Source organism: Podarcis pityusensis (genome assembly GCF_964106645.2).
Source record: "Podarcis pityusensis genome assembly, chromosome: 17".
In the NCBI taxonomy this organism is placed as follows: Eukaryota; Metazoa; Chordata; class Lepidosauria; order Squamata; family Lacertidae; genus Podarcis; species Podarcis pityusensis.
Window position 1 is genome coordinate 31494274 of NC_138042.1, and position 16603 is coordinate 31510876.

Here is a 16603-nt window from a genome sequence, read left to right on the forward strand (position 1 = left end):
TCCCAGCAAAGGAAGAATGGATACAAAAACTTACGGAATATGCAGAAATGGCAAAACTTACTGGAAGAATAAGAAATTAAGATAACAAACTCTTTATAAAAGAATGGAAATGGTTTATTGAATATTTACAGATAAATTGTAAACAGATTAAAACATTAGCAGGATTATTGTAATAACCTGAAGTTTTATAAGAGTATATATTTACAGTAGGTAATTAAATGAGTAAATTAAATGAATTTGGATTTGCAGAAGATGTGGAAAAAATAAATTTAAGGAACCGCAGAAAGAGGGGGAAGGATGTCAAGTTTTGAAATGGTAAATGGATTGTAAAATTAATGAAATGTATAAATTTGAAAAGTATATAAAAAAGAGAGAGTATTAGGAAAGACAGGTCTTGACAAGTACCTAACACTCGGAAGTTCCTTTTTGTGATTCTGATAACCAGATGAGGTGAATATGCCACGTATGAAAACATGTATGGGGATGATTCTGTCATTGCAATCTAGAGTATAAATATGCTGTGCGGGGCTGTCGCTAAACTTACTTGAGGAAAAAGTTGTACTGAAAGCCAAAGTGACATTTGGGAGAGTGTAGAAGTTCAAAGAACAAGCCTCTTACAAACTCCTTGCTCTTCTGTTTTTTGACCAAATTGGAGTTGATCTCTTTAAAGGAGTTGGTTTCTTGAGCCACTACCGTGCCTCCTCTGTTGGGCTAAGGCAAGCTGTTGTTCCATCTCAGATAATTACACGCCATTCATAAAGCACTCTTTGATCACTGTGGGCCCTTGTCTTCCCGCCAGCGAATCCTGGAAACTGTAGATTGTTAAAAGAGACTGGGCACAGCAGCTCTGTGAGGAGTCAACTACAGTTTGCAGGATCCTTCCGAGGGAAGACATTTGCTTCAATGCATGGTGTGTACAGGGCCGGATTTAGGTTTGATGAGGCCCTAAGCTACTGAAGGTAATGGGGCCCTTTATATGTCCAGCTGTCCGTTGTCAACAACAAATTGTCACTGTTTTTTTGTGTTGAATATATGCTATATGGCAATTTATGGACCTAATAGGCATCTAAAGCCATTTGCACATAACAAAATATGTGATATTTTAGGGAGCAGGCGGGGCCCATTACTTACATCATAGGAGCCTACACAACACAAAACACTGTTGCTGTATGTAGGTTCTAATTTATTTGTTTTTTATCTTATGTTTTGGAAATGTACATCCAGATTTTTCCCCCTTTAAATTTTTTGGGGCCCTAAGCTATAGCTTGTTTAGCTTATACGTAAATCTGGCACTGGGTGTGTCTGCAGCCTGAGAGTCAGGGCAGGGGTAGGAGAGACTTCCCTCCACTTCTAGACCCTTCAGCCAAGTTGCCACCATTGCTTGAGGGAGGAGACACCTCAGAAGTGGGAAAGGAAGAAGCCAGGAACCAGACCAGGATGTCCCTAGCTGCTTAGCCTACCTCTCTTCCGCCTGCCAATCAAGTGATGAAAGGCCAACTGTCACTAGCATGTAACATAATCGAGTCTCTGCACATTCAAAACAGCTAATAAAACTTGGCTGTCTAACAAAAACAAGCTAATTGTCCACCACCGCAGGTTGCACAACAAACAGCACCTTTGAGGCATTTTGTTATTCTCTCCTTTCTGCTTCTGATTTTAACTGGCGGAACATGAAATAATTAGATGACAAATAATACGTGATAAATATTAATCCCTTACATAGCTTTCGACTAGTGTCACATGAATCATTTATGCCAGAGCAGACAGCCCCTCGAGAAAAGCAAAGTAAATCAAAGACAAAGGGGGGGGGATGTCGGGTTTTTACTGGAGAGCAAGTTATAAGAAAATGAAATCAATTCCAAGGGAATATATGGCCATTATATGCTCTTTTATGAATGTCAGCACACGTTCCAAAGTGTCTTTGTTGTCGTTTTTTGTTGAAGAAGCATTGCAGTTGTAATTTGAAACAGACTTGTAGAACGTTTGGTGATATGCAGTAAACAGAAGTTTGCAAAAGTAGTATAATCCATGGAACTTAGCTAGACTACGAGCAGGTTGCAATTTTCACAGCTGATCAAAGTGCATGTGATCATGCCCAATTCGTGGGTGTTTAATCAGGATCTGCTTCAATCATATATAAAGCAGGGTCAGGTGAGTTGGGCCAGGCAAGAATCTCTGGAATGTCATTCAGTAGGAATGGTGCCACTACCAAAAAAGGCTCTGTACTTGATAATTGCTTCAGCTGACTTGGAGGAGGCAAAAGGAGAAGGTCCTTTGAAGAGGATCTTAAGGTTCAGGTGGCATCTATGGGAGGAGGTACTCTTTAAGATAACCTGGCCCAAGTCTGTAATAGCATGAAGGAGTCTCTCCTCACAAAGCTGCCCATCTTGACATTTCCTACCTCCTAGTGAAGTGGGAAGCATGAAACATTACTACAATTAAGAACATCTGCTTAACAGTATGGATGATGGCCACAACTAGCAATTCTGCTGTTGCTCTCCGTTTTGTTTGCGGTGGTTTGATACACCACACAGCCCCTAAAGTAGATGCAATGCAGCTAAAGCACCTGAGATCTGTTTCTTGGAGGCTTAAGCTCCATGCAGCTTAACTGTGAGGCGCCAGTTATTATTTTCAATCAGCTTTTTCATCAGATGGTCCTCTGAAGACCATGACTGAAACGCAGAATTATAGGCACCGTTTGTTAGCAGATCAATTTGGAATGCATTTCAAAGCTGTCTTCTCCCTTGAACTCTTGATAACAGGTGGATATGACTGCAATTTCATTCCCCTTCCTCTCTTGCCTTTAAGATCTCACTGCTTTCCCCCTTTAGAAACATTTACATGCCTGTTTCTAATTACTTACAGGCATCTTGAAGAGCACATGTTACATTGATGTCCGCTGGTTTCCTTTTGATGTGCAGAAATGCGATTTGAAGTTTGGCTCCTGGACACACAATGGCTGGCTGCTTGATCTGCAGATGCTCGAAGCTGATATTTCCAATTACATATCCAACGGAGAATGGGATTTAGTGGGTAAGTTGGCTTTATTAAACGAACCTAAGACAAGTGAATCTAATCCAGTCTTCCCTAAACTTCTGTTAATGGAGGAACACTGTCTTCCCCCACTCCAAATTAAAATTGCAAGCAGGGGCATGCTTCACTCTGAGCATATGCTTAGCAACACTCAGCAGACATTCATGCTCTCTTTGTGTGTTGCTAAAGGGATGTGGGTGGCGCTGTGGGTTAAACCACAGAGCCTAGGACTTGCCGATCAGAAGGTCAGCGGTTCGAATCCCCGCGACGGGGTGAGCTCCCGTTGCTCGGTCTCTGGTCCTGCCCACCTAGCAGTTCAAAAGCATGTCAAAGTGCAAGTAGATAAATAGGTACCGCTCCGGTGGGAAGGTAAACGGCGTTTCCGTGCGCTGCTCTGGTTCTCCAGAAGCGGCTTAGTCACGCTGGCCACATGACCCGGAAGCTGTATGCCGGCTCCCTCAGCCAGTAAAGCGAGATGAGCACCGCAACCCCAGAGTCGGCCATGACTGGACCTAATGGTCAGGGGTCCCTTTACCTTTTCCTTTTTACTCTGGGCATGCCTCTTATTTGGAACAGAGATACCAAAAGCACCCCAAAGTGGTTGCTCCAATAGCAAGAAGTGGAGGTGCATACTGTCAGGAGTTCAGCCTACACTCGAGTAGGACCCTGGCAGAGACACATGCCTGACTGGCATGTTCCCTCCCTCCTCGTCGATCTTTCGGGAGCTTCAAAACCTTTTTCTGCCTGAACATCACAGCAACCGATGTCAACCGACACGTGCACACTTAGGGATCCACAGAGTTTGCGCATGGCTTGCGTGACAGACCTCAGCAACTCAGCATTTTGGCTAATCTATTTACATATAAACACACACGGAGCACTGCAACATGGCTCCCTCTCTCTCTAGCATCAGACAGCAAAGAGAAAAAGAACAAAGGACAAAAGTCCCACTTCACGGAACACAGTAACACAAACATCCTGTCTTCATCACTTCCCACTCTGTGGAGTCAAAACAGATACCAACATGTGAAAGACAACAACACCATGACTGCAATCATAGAGCAGGAATTCTAACACATACCTGATCTCCCATCCCCAATGCCTCTGCGGCTTACCAGGATTGAGAAATGGCGGCAAGGTCAATGTGGTGAACATCCACCAGATGGGCTCTGCTGATGTGTTTGCGCCGCATCAGCCTCACCCTAACACTGCCTCGTCCTCTGCCTCCCAGTAATCCGCAGCAGTGGACAGACTTCAGGCTTGTTGTCTGATCTACGTTGTTTTCTTCTTTAACTAGACCACCAGCTGGAGCCAGGTGCAAAAAAACCATGACAGTTAGAATTAAAGAGCAGGGTGCCTCTGAATACGTATGAGAGCTGAGCTGATCTCACAGTCCTCTTGCACAGAAGCCAACCTCTGCTTAGCCTTCTGATTTCGGGGGTTTGGGGGAGAGTCATTTTGTTGCCGCTGATGATGTACAACTGGGAGTCAGCAAACCTTGCTGATCTAGTGCACATCACCAGGAGATCTACTGGTGCAACCCAGCCCAGCTTCTACCCATCTCTAAAGCCTCCACCTTGGAGGGGGGCAGGGACTGCTGTGGCCGGGTGCCTCGTGCGCCACAGCCTCTCTCCACCTCCAGGTTTGGAGAGGTCTGGAAGCCCACATTCTGCAGAGCTACAAAGTGCTCGTGGGGAGCTGGGGGAGCCTGTTGGATGTCAAGGCCTAGTCAGGAAAGCTGCCAGCAGCAGCAGCACACAGGGCATCCACTAGAAAGGCCTTTTTTTGAGGGACAACAAAAGTCCAGAATGTTGTTCCTGCACTCATCATCAGTGCTGCTGCCACCAGCTCAGATAAAGAAAGGAACATCTCATTTTATGAGATCTCGCTCCTGCCAAGGGAGTTTGAGCATTCGTCATTCTTTATTTTCACCTCGATGGCTGGCGTTTTGGGAAGGTGGCCTCCAAAACAGGGCAGCTTCTTCCAGCAGATGTTGTTTTAAAGGCACAGCACTCTGAGCTTCCCCAGACCTGCCCTTTTAGGGTTTGTGCTCAGGCTGCCCGGCAAACCCAGCCAAGGCTTGCAAGACTCTCCAGGCATGCCCCTTTAAGGCTTGCTTGGCCAATCCACAGCCCTGCCGAAAATGAACCAACGTTTTCAAGAGAGGTGCCAGGGAATCTATGGAAAACAGAAGTAACATCTGTTGTATGCTAAAACAAAAAAAAAGGTATAAATCATTTCAGCTCTGCTGTGCTGTTAAACAGCTTGAAAAGTGCAAGCCATCACGCTGGACATTATAATAACCATTGATTGTTGCTTGAATCTGATGGAGAGCTTAAAGAATGGGCAATTAGATGTTATAGTCCTATAATGACATTTGCCAGAGGAGGGATGGATGCTGTATTTCTTATGACAGTTCTTTGGAAATGTTGACGATTATCATATGGCGTGTTTTTCACCAAATTCCAACCCCACCCCCGCCCTAGGCTGGATAATAGATTTGTATGGATTTTTCAGTATGTGTACAAAATGAAATGCGTAGAGAGTTGCATTAGCCCCAGGAGAGAACTAAATATCTATCGGCAGGCTTTGCTTTCTCACCTTATTTCCCGAGATGCTAAGAATTATTACGTCCTCGAGAGTTATTGAGAATAAGTAGAGAAGAGGCATTAAGGCACAGCTAGAAGGCAAAGCCTTCAAAGTCATCCAAACAATTTGGACGCCCGGCATTCCTGTAATAGAGGAAGGATGCCTGGAGGAGCAAATTTAAACGGGATTCAGGCAAGCCCTGTTCTCTCAGCTGCAACCATCTGCCATATGGGAAAGTAGCCAGCTGGGATCTGGGGATTGCTTGCTCATGCTCTGGCCATGGACACTGCAGAAGTCTGCCTGCATTGGCTAGTGCCGGTGACGTCAATTGCTTTTGAGTTGGCACCTAAGAGAAGTAATTACAAGGCCAGGGCTACAGACAGGCAATTGGCAGGAGGGAGGGTATGTTAGGGAATCCCCAGTGAGAGCTGCTTCCGTGATGTCATTTCCCCTTTGATTATGTCTCTAAGGCCTAGTGGCTTCAGCCATGGCTATAGCCACAATACAGTGGAACGTTGGTTCTTGAACAGCTTACTTGACAAACTAATCGGCTCCCGAACACCGAAAACCCGGAAGCAAGTGTTCCGGTTTTCGAAAACTTTTCAGAAGCCGAACATCCGATGTGGCTGTTGGCTATTATTTCTGGGGCACCTGCGCCAATCGGAAGCCATGCCTTGGTTCTGGAACGTTTTGGAAGTCGAACGGACTTCCAGAATGGATTACGTTCGAGAACCAAGGTACCACTGTAATTCTGATTTGCTGCCTGAGCAGAAAGCATGATTTATCAGTTCATACCACATCTATGGTTGGCAAAGCATGACTTGGTGTGACATCTGGATTGAACCCAATTAAAAACATATGCAGCTGCTTTACACTGAGTCCTTGTAGGTCAGTATTCTCTACATGGACTGGCAGTGGTTCCCTGGAATTTCAGACGTGGAGTCTTTCCTTGGAGACACCTGGTACCTTCTGCATGCAAAACAGATGTTTTGCTGATGAGCTGTGACCCTAATCCATGGCCTACATTATTGGAAAATGAGAGTGGGGATTGAGGAGCCAGACCATAGACCTACTAACGCAGCCAAAGGCTGTAAGAATGCAGCGTATTTCTCCTCATTTCTTACTTCAAATTTGCTTCTTTGCAGGTGTCCCAGGTAAAAGGAATGAGTTGTACTATGAGTGCTGTAAGGAGCCATATCCAGATGTGACTTACACCGTGACAATGCGCCGCCGCACCCTCTACTATGGATTGAACTTATTGATTCCATGCGTCCTCATATCAGGCTTAGCGTTGCTTGTTTTCTTGCTGCCAGCTGACTCTGGAGAGAAAATATCCTTGGGTAAGAGCTGAGAATTTAGAGCTACTCCACACATTGACAGAAGTGGGACACAGTGGTGGTAGGATTCTAGAGTGTACCGCTTTAGAATGCAGGCATTCATATTTTTGAAGAGTTAACATGTTTGTTTGGGTTTTGAAACACCCCGCGCATCTGAGAGAAAAGTTTAGCACAATCAACTGCCTGGTGTTCTAGGTTTTTTTTACATGCGGGGGAGCATTCAAAAATATGGCCACCCCAGCTTTATAGCTGATGGTGGTTCGGCTTTAAATTCCTACCATCTCAGTTTACCTCCCCAAGACTTGTTCTTGTGCTGCCTGAGAAGTGTGGAAACCACTGAGAAACTGCACGGGAAGGGTGCTTCTCATGCCAGTGTCACCCTCTCAGAACTAGGCTGGCTAGTTATGCATCACTACAACAAGAGGACACCAATTTGTATAACAGCCGCATGTGGTTATAGGTATATATCAGGCATGGGCAAACTCCGGTCCTCCAGATGTTTGGGACTACAATTCCCATCATCCCTAGCTAACAGGACCAGCGGTCAGGGATGATGGGAATTGTAGTCCCAAACATCTGGAGGGCCAGAGTTTGCCTATGCCTGGTATATATACACATAAATCGCTATGGTTTAATCCAGGGTTTCCCAAACTTGGATCTCCAGAGGTTACTGGACTACAACTCCCATCATCCCTAGCTAGCAGGACCAGTGGTCAAGGATGATGGAAATTGTAGTCCAAAAACAGCTGGAGGACCCAAGTTTGGGAAACTCTGGTTGAAACAGAAGGACAGCACATGTCACCATAGTGGGGAAGGCAACAGTTGACTTGTGCACCTGCCCGGTCTGCTGTGCAGGTGTGCTCAACTGTTGATGGGCAACTTCAAGATCCCTGATCTACATTTTTTAAATAGTTCCTCATCTTTAAACAAGACATGGACTGGACAGCCCTCAAGTAGATGCCTTCAAATAGAAGCGCCTCAAAATAGAAGACTGTCTTCTGTTAAGTATGACATGTGGCCGACCTACTCAAAAGTAAGGAAAATGCAGGTTAAGAAAGGAGCCAGGATGACACTGGCAGAATGGGCATTGCATGTACTGCAATGTGTGAAACAGCTGTAGTTCTGCTGGACCTAGCAACATATATTTCTCTGCACCCTTGATTTATTAGGGTCTCCCGAGTTGACGTTCTGAGATCAATATGTAATGTTTAATTGCATGCCTAATCAAAGGAACACGCTCACTGTTCATAATCTTTGAAACAGAAAGCATTCAGATCTTGCCTCACCTTTTGTCACCTTCGCAATTTGATTGCAGGTATTACGGTCCTCCTGTCTCTCACGGTTTTCATGCTGCTTGTTGCTGAGATCATGCCTGCCACCTCAGATTCCGTCCCCTTGATAGGTATGTCGATGGGTGCTGGCGCCTCACAACCCAGCCAAATTTGCAAGTGCCCTTGGTTTCTCTGGAGGGAGACAAGCATGGCCTTAGTTCTCCAGCTGAAACGAATGAGACTTGAAAACGTCTTCACTTTATTTAGCGCATGAAGGAGGGAGGAGGGAGCCATTACGGTTTGGGGGGGCTACACACACCCCAGATCGCTTGTCACGTCTTCTGTAAATAGCGGTTCTCCTGGCTGCTCATGAAGGGGGAAAATGCCTGAAGGTGAGAAGGCTGTGTGAAGGGGGAAAAGAAGGAAGATGGGGCTGTCAGTGGGGCAGAAGTGAGTGCAATAGACATGGACAAGTGGGTAACCTTGAAAATAAATGGGGTGAAGGCAATGACGAGTAATGTTTGTTAGCACCATTTTATTAGTCTTTGTGAGAATATTCGTTCATGGCACAAACCTCATCCTTTCCTGCAGTGCTTGTAGGACCCTCATACCTATGGGACCACCTCTCCCAGTATGCCCCACGCCTCTCCCAGTATGCCCCACGCCTCTCCCAGTATGCCCCACGCCTCTCCCAGTATGCCCCACGCCTCTCCCAGTATGCCCCACGCCTCTCCCGGTATTCCCCACAGAGGACCTTAAGGTCCATAAATAGCAACACCCTAGAGGTCCCGGGCCCTAAGGAAGTCAGATTAGGGAAGCTTTTAATGTTTGATGTATTACAGTATTTTAATATTTTGTTGGAAGCTGCCCAGAGTGGCTGGGGAGGCCCAGCCAGATGGGCGGGGTATAAATAATAAATTATTATTATTATTATTATTATTATTATTATTATTATCAACCAGAGCCAGGGCCTTTTCAACACTGGCTCCAGCCTGGTGGAACTCTCTGTCTCATGAGACCAGGGCCCTGCAGGATCTGATTTCTTTCCGCAGGGTCTGTAAGACAGAGTTGTTCCGCCTGGCCTTTGGCTTGGAATCAATTTGATTCCCTCCCCCTCTTTCTTTTTTCCTTTCTCCTCCTGTGATGGAACTCCTATTTGGGGACTTCCCTGTCTTTTTTCTGGCCCATGTAGGACCAGTTTGGATAGTTAGCCTTGGTGAAGACTTGATGTTTTCATCCCAAAAAAAGTTGTTGATTTGAGTTTCCACTGAAATGAGGCTGCATTTTAATGTTTTAATGTTGTATTTTAATCTTGTTTTTTAAGTTGTATTTCAATCAATTTGTTTTTATATCGGGTGTTAGCTGCCCTGAGCCCAGTCTTGGCTGAAGAGGGCAGGGTATAAATATTTTTTTTTATTTTTTATTTTTTATTCTAAGGTTAAGTTTTCACCCACTTGGTCAGTTCTGGAAAAACTGTTACACAGAGTGGTAACTTGAATGTTGAAACCAGTACTTCGGACGGAGACTTCAGAGCATTGCTGAAGTTGCAATGCTGTGATTCCTGGGAGGGTGTCTCTGGAGAAAAATAAGAATTTTATTATTTATATGCCACACATCTGACTGGGTTGCCCCAGCCACTCTGGGGGGCTTCTGCCAAAATGTAAAAACACACAAATACTGTAGATTGGACCAGAGAGGGAGGTCTAATATTGGAGCTTCCCTCTCCCATCTGCCACAGCAGCTCCTCTGAAGTTTTGGTTCAGCTGATGTTGGCGCTCTGCTGGTAGAAGAGTCATAAAGGGGATGTTCTGGAGCATTATGGAAAGTGGCTTGGATCTACTAAGGATCCTAAGCCATCCCAATCCCCTCACACATACACCCAAATTGGGGAGATATTTAGACAAACTCCTGAATGTGACTAAGTATTTTCCCTCCCCCCTTTTTCCAATGGAAGATTTAATCCCTTTTATATTAATGATTAAATTTTCAGTACCTTCGCCAGCAAACATCTCTGAAGTAAAGGGTGGGAAGAACTTCATTCCGATGAGAGTGATATCTGGCTGCCTTGATATAGTGCATATGAAGGACATAGCTGTCAACGTTTCCCTTTTCTTAAGGGAAATTCCCTTATTCCGAATAGGATTCCTCGCAAGAAAAGGGAAAAGTTGACAGCTATGATGAAGGATGCTTTTGTCTCTAAGGCTAACATTACAGGTTCCTTTCCTCTTTCTTCTCCTCCTCTTCCTCTTCCTCCTTATTTCTCTTCCTGTGTTTTTTTTCCTTCTCCATTAATTATTAATTATTGTATTATTAAAACTGTACAGCACCCAACAGAGGTTTCATTAACTGAGAATACGTACAGTAATTCTCCCAGTGTTATTTTTCTTAAGGACACATCTCTGCAAAGTTCATTGCAATTTCCGCTTCTCTGTAAAAAGCTACGTTAATTCAGATTAATTTGTGCATTCTGTCCACTGCAAATGCTTTCCTCAGCCGCCTCGTAGGGTGCAATGGCTCATTATATTTCCTGTGGTGTGTAAAAACCTTTGCTGCCACTAACAGATTTTTTAATAAGGCTCTTATGTTTACATATAGCAGGGTGCAGTTTTTTAACCAACCGAACTGCAAAAAGGATCAAGTCTTATCTTAACCGCTCTCATTATAAAGTCAGTTATACTTCTGCCCCAGATGTTTCCACCAAAGACCATTTACATCAAATAAGAATTAAATTAGCATTTATCCCCAGCAGTTAGAATTCTTTTTTGTAATTTCTTTGTGGTGTGAGATATCATAGGCTGGTTGGGATGTAACAGAACTACAGTGAGCCTTGGGCTCACATGCAAACTCTTCTCCTCTGGCCTGACCACAAGGAGGCGTTTGGAAATTCTCACATTTTAGCTTGACTTGCCATGTACCGTATTTTTTGCTCTATAAGACTCACTTTTTCCCTCCTAAAAAGTAAGGGGAAATGTGTGTGCGTCTTATAGAGTGTGTGCAGGCTGTGCAGCTATCCCAGAAGCCAGAACAGCAAGAGGGATTGTTGCTTTCACTGCGCAGCGATCCCTCTTGCTGTTCTGGCTTCTGAGATTCAGAATATTTTGTTTCTTGTTTTCCTCCTCCAAAAACTAGGTGCGTCTTGTGGTCTGGTGCGTCTTATAGAGCGAAAAATACGGTAATTTGAACTTGAGATTTCAGAAGATGAAATCTCAGTTTAACAAGCCACTATATAAACAAGTGTCACACACCCACATGGAACTGTTTTGCTTCTCCTTTCATAGAAGCGGGGAAATAAACTGGGAAGCCACAGTGAACCATAGCTCCCTATTATGTTTGAACTGAAGAACCATGATGGATGGCTTCCAAACTATCTAGGATAATCAGTCAATTTTAAATCATGGCTTTATATCCTAGCTTACTTAGAAGCTACTAACCGTAGTTTCCCAGTTCAGTAGAAACGGGAAGCTACAGTTAGCTGCAACTTCCTAGCTGCATGAGAGTTATAATTAAGCCAAGATTTGATCATCCAAACATAGCCATGATGTGCTTAACCTTAGCTATGCTTAGCTGAAATAAGCCAACTTCAAACCATGGTTTCTGAGGCTAGCTTTTTTCAAGTTAAGATTAACTACAGTTTATGGTTTAGACACTGCATGCTGAATCTAAAACAGAAGTGGAAACTTCTAATCTCCTTGTGCTCAGTGGAGTGGAAGCACTCCCTGCAAGCCAGATTCCCTGAGGCTCATTTTCATACAGTGGTACCTCGGGTTAAGTACTTAATTCGTTCTGGAGGTCCGTTTTTAACCCGAGGTATGATTTTAGCTAATGGGGCCTGCCGCTGCCACTGCGCTGCCGCTGCACGATTTCTGTTCTCATCCTGAAGCAAAGTTCTTAACCCGAGGTACTATTTCTGGGTTAGCGGAGTCTGTAACCTGAAGCATCTGTAACCTGAAGCATATGTAACCTGAGGTACCACTGTAATGCTAAACTATGGTTTACCATTGTGTCCAAATGCAGTCCATCTGTATAAAATTTTCTTTGAATTCAAAGATAATGAAAATGGTTAAATCAAATCATGTACACATTCCCGAAGTATTTTCACTTTCATTTTTAAAACATCTTTTTCTCTTCCTAAAGAAACTTACAATATAATTAGACTCTTTTTCACAGCATTGGTAAATGAAACAAAATGGAAGGAGGTGAAGAAATGGGGAGAGCCCCATCTCAATGATTCTGAACCTCTTGGAATTAATTCAGAATTATCTAAGAAAGCAGGAAAAAAGCATTTGGAAATGTTATTTGGAAATATTATTATTATTATTATTAGTAGTAGTAGTAGTAGTAGTATTAAGAGTATGATCCTTTCTGAAAAGTGGATTGTGTAGAAGAACTCAGCACATCTCAAATCAACAGGAATTCACTAGAGTATACACAATAAGGCAATATTGAAGATATTTAAATATCCACTGTGAAGTGAACTGGCTTCTAACACAGTCGTACCTTAGTTGCTGAACGCCTTGGAACTCATACATTTCGGCTCCTGAATGATCGAAAACTACAACTGAGTGTTCCGGTTTTCGAACAATTTTCAGAAGCTGAACGTCCAACGCGGCTTCCATGGCTTCCGGTTGGCTGCCGGACACTCCTGCAGCCAATCGGAAGCCGCGTCTTGGTTTTCGAACAGTTCCGGGAGTCGAATGGAGTCCTGGAATGCATTCTGTTCAAGAACCAAGGTATGACTGTCTTCTAATCTGGCATTCAAAAGGATGGATTGGTGACTTAGTCATTCAGAAAGCATCTCAAAACAAAGTTGTGGGCCCAGTTCACAACCACAGTGTTTTAGCTCTTTCCCAGGGCCATCCAACGGCCTCTTTAGACAAAGTATCTCAAAAAGCCTCATTAATGCTTTAGATAACTGCAGAAAAATCTGTAATGCCTGAACAATTAGAGCATATCGAATGTATTTGAAATGCATCTCGCAAAGCAGCCATCTAGGTCAAATGTACTTTGTTCCTTTCTCCGGCTTGTCTCCCTGCTGAAATGTCTCCCATACCTGGGAGGCTCACAGCAGCCATCAGGAAGGCATCTAGCCTAGAGGAACACATGGCTGTTACACCAGGAAGGCCAATAGACTTTTCCAGGGTGGGGGTCATTTCACTGAACAGCAACATCCCACTCTGGCATAATCACAAATTGAATCCAGGTTGGAGAAAGGTCTGGCTCATTTAAACACAGCTAACAGGTCCTGTCAGTGGGAGCCCTGCACAAGGCCTTCTGTGTGCACAATGGGGCTTTCCCTCTCTCTTCTCCCACCATGTGCCCCCATTCCCCCCAAAAATTAGCTTAGGGGGATGTCAGGATAACCTCCACTACAGTATGCAGAGGGAAAGAAGGTAGTATCATTTCATCTGGCAAGCTGGAATGTTTGCACAGACAATGATTGGAAGTGCCTGTCTTAAATTCCGCTCTTTAAATGTTGATTTTATCACCATATATATAAAATATACATCTGCTCCCTGATGCAAGCTCCGTGCCCTTTGGAGCACATAATAGCCAATTAAGCCAGTGTATTAGTATAAAGGTGCTATAGTGCTTGACTTGAAATCTCTTCACTGCCTCAGTCCCACATAACTTTAGACATCACTTCTCCCTACATGATCTCCTGTGCCAGCCACAAACCCTGCTCTGAATGTCTTCACTATGAAAAGTCAGACGGATAACGCCCCCAGGCTCCAGAATGTCCCTCCTTCTTTCGTTTCTTCTTCCTTGTCTCTTTCTGAAGAGGATACAAATCATGTTTATTCTGTAGGGTATTCTGGATGTTAAGATCTACTATTTTGGCTGCAGAGTTTTACTAAAGTGATTTCCTATTGTGGACCTGTTGTTTCAAACCTAAATGTTAGATTCCCCCACCCCCCAGTATTGTTACATCATGAACTGAGGAGTGGCAGTGTGCTAAATATTTTAGGTAGCTAAACAAAATAAAGAAAAAGGAATGTGAAGAAATGGTGCACGAGCCCCCTTTTAGATAAATCCATTGGACCCTAACCAGTGTGCATTTATGTAAATCGAGGTATCAGTCTGGAGATGCATTGGGTGAAAATTCCTCCTTTTGTTGGAAAAAAAGAACATATATGGAAAGATAAAAATTATTGGCTGGAATCAGCTAACTGATCCCGCTAGTGGAAGCCCATGCAGGCACACCCTCAAGTGCAACGGGCTTTCCCCTTTTCTTCCACCGTTGTGCCCCTGAAATTTGCTTTGTGGGGCTCAGGAGAACAGCACACAGAAGGAGAAGAAGGGGGACTTTTTCATGTGGCAAGCGGAAGCGCCTGCACTGAGGGAACAACCAGAAGAGTATGGCGTTGAATTCCTCCTCTTGATCCAAGCTGATGTTGGTACTATTTGCAGATTCATGTGCCAAGAAATGGATAGAAAGACAAATCTGGGAGACCAGCTTCATTTATATTTAAAAGTCCCTTATATATTTAAAAGTCCCATTTATATTTAAAAGTCCCTTCACAAAACATATTCATGGAACTGAAAGCACAATGGTTTGGACAGGGCCTGGTTCAGTCAGCTGTAATCAGATGTGGCTTGTTCTACTGCAATGCCTTGGGGAGCTGGACTGGTCCACCAAGGCCTGACAGGGGAGCCCAGCCCTTGCAGAGACCCAGATTATGCAAGAACAAAGGCAACCTGTCCAATTGTTCTTTGAATGCCTGATTTCTTCTAAGATGGTTGCACACTTCCTCGCCTCTAAGCGGAAGTAAGTTCCGGGGCAGCTTTTCAGAGTCAGTTTCCTTGTGAGGAAGAGAGTGTGTGTGTACTGGAAGCTTGCTGGGGGTTTTGTAAGGTCCCTTGTTTATGAATATGCAGTTGGGTAAGTTATCACTAGCCTAGGTTTCACAGCCCCCCCCTCCCCCTGCCACAAGGTGGTAGGAAAAATGCTGGTTAGTTTATGTGTAGAGATCAAATTTGTCCGAAGAAGACTAATTATGTGGCTAAGGGGTAATATGGTGGTACTTGACATTTTAATTCTCTGTGGGAAACTGAGGTGTTTTTTGTGTTTGTGAAGAATGAGCAGAGTTTGACAAATAACTACAATTCCAAGAGGAACTTATGGCATAGCCACCATCCCATTACCATGCAGACCCCTTTCCTGTGTGCGATAAGGCCTCTAGTGTGGTGTGGTGTAGTGTAGTGTAGTGTGCTGTACCAGTGTGGTGTAGTGGTTAAGAGCAGTAGTCTCGTAATCTGGGGAACCGGGTTCACGTCCCCACTCCTCCACGTGCAGCTGCTGGGCGACCTTGGGCTAGTCACACTTCTCTGAAGTCTCTCAGCCCCACTCACCTCACAGAGTGTTTGTTGTCGGGGAGGAAGGGAAAGGAGAATGTTAGCCGCTTTGAGACTCCTTAGGGTAGTGATAAAGCGGGATATCAAATCCAAACTCCTCCTCCTCCTCCTCCTCCTCCTCCTCCTCCTCCTCCTCCTCTTTTTCTTCTCCTCCTCCTCCTCCTCCTCCTCCTCCTCCTCCTTCTTCTTCTTCTTCTTCTTCTTCTTCTTCTTCTTCTTCTTCTTCTCCGTGCAGAGACCTTTGCTGTACTGTAAGAAAAAGCAGGCTCACTTTTCATTTGGAGCCAGTTTTGGGTGGGATAGAGCCCCCTACACAAACAAACACCCACACCCCTCAATACTTGTTGTGAATATCCTCCTCTCTCAACCCTGCCTGGCACAATTTCCCCTCTGCTTGCTGCTTCTTTCTCCTTCCTGCCTTAGTCATGTAGATAATCCCACCTAATCAGGGATTATTTACGGCTAATAGAGAGACATCTTAAAGCGGCAAAGGTAATCAGATTTCACTGCATCATGGCATCACTGTGGGTAAATGTGGGCAATGTAAATGAATAAACGAACATGTCTGCAAAGAGGGCTAAGAATGCCCAGAAGGGAATTACGGTACATGTTTGGCACTGCCAAAAATCTTCACTGGAAATGACTAGATTTGGCTCATCTCTAATGGCTCAGCTTTAGTCTTTGAAATCATGTCTGAGGCTGTGCCCAAACTCTTGGCCAACCATCACTTAAGATGATGCTGAAGCGTTCATTAGCCAGTTTTTGGTACACACAGCTTAATGATAATGTGTGTTTCTTCCTTCACTTTACGGGCAGCGAGTCAATGTGAACAGCACTCGCTGTAGTCTCTTGCACTTGTGCAAATGGTTCAGAAGTACATTGCAAACTGGAACCTACCAATGATGCAATACTTTCAGTGTTGATGATCCAGAAATGATCATATCTGTGTAAAGCTATACCAAATATTTGTTGGTTTTGGTTTTTCACTTCTAATATAGTTATATGTCACTGAAAACTGTA

The 16603-nt window shown here is 44.2% G+C and overlaps 1 protein-coding gene and 1 long non-coding RNA gene across 2 annotated transcripts in view; one reads left to right on the forward strand and one right to left on the reverse strand.

The window, feature by feature from the left end:
• LOC308466188 (neuronal acetylcholine receptor subunit alpha-7-like) overlaps nucleotides 1-16603 on the forward strand; it is a 109498-nt gene that overhangs the window by 67796 nt on the left and 25099 nt on the right. Inside the window, exons 6-8 of the mRNA XM_080986872.1 lie at nucleotides 2866-3033; nucleotides 6768-6962; nucleotides 8275-8361. Of these exons, the coding sequence (XP_080842998.1) occupies nucleotides 2866-3033; nucleotides 6768-6962; nucleotides 8275-8361 (450 nt within the window). The remainder of the gene's footprint in view (nucleotides 1-2865; nucleotides 3034-6767; nucleotides 6963-8274; nucleotides 8362-16603) is intronic.
• On the reverse strand, nucleotides 4357-15710 carry LOC308466321. The gene is made up of 4 exons (XR_013980747.1): nucleotides 15581-15710; nucleotides 8246-8420; nucleotides 6836-6941; nucleotides 4357-5211 (listed from the first exon to the last, which is right to left on the reverse strand). It is a non-coding gene; the product is annotated as an uncharacterized lncRNA (long non-coding RNA).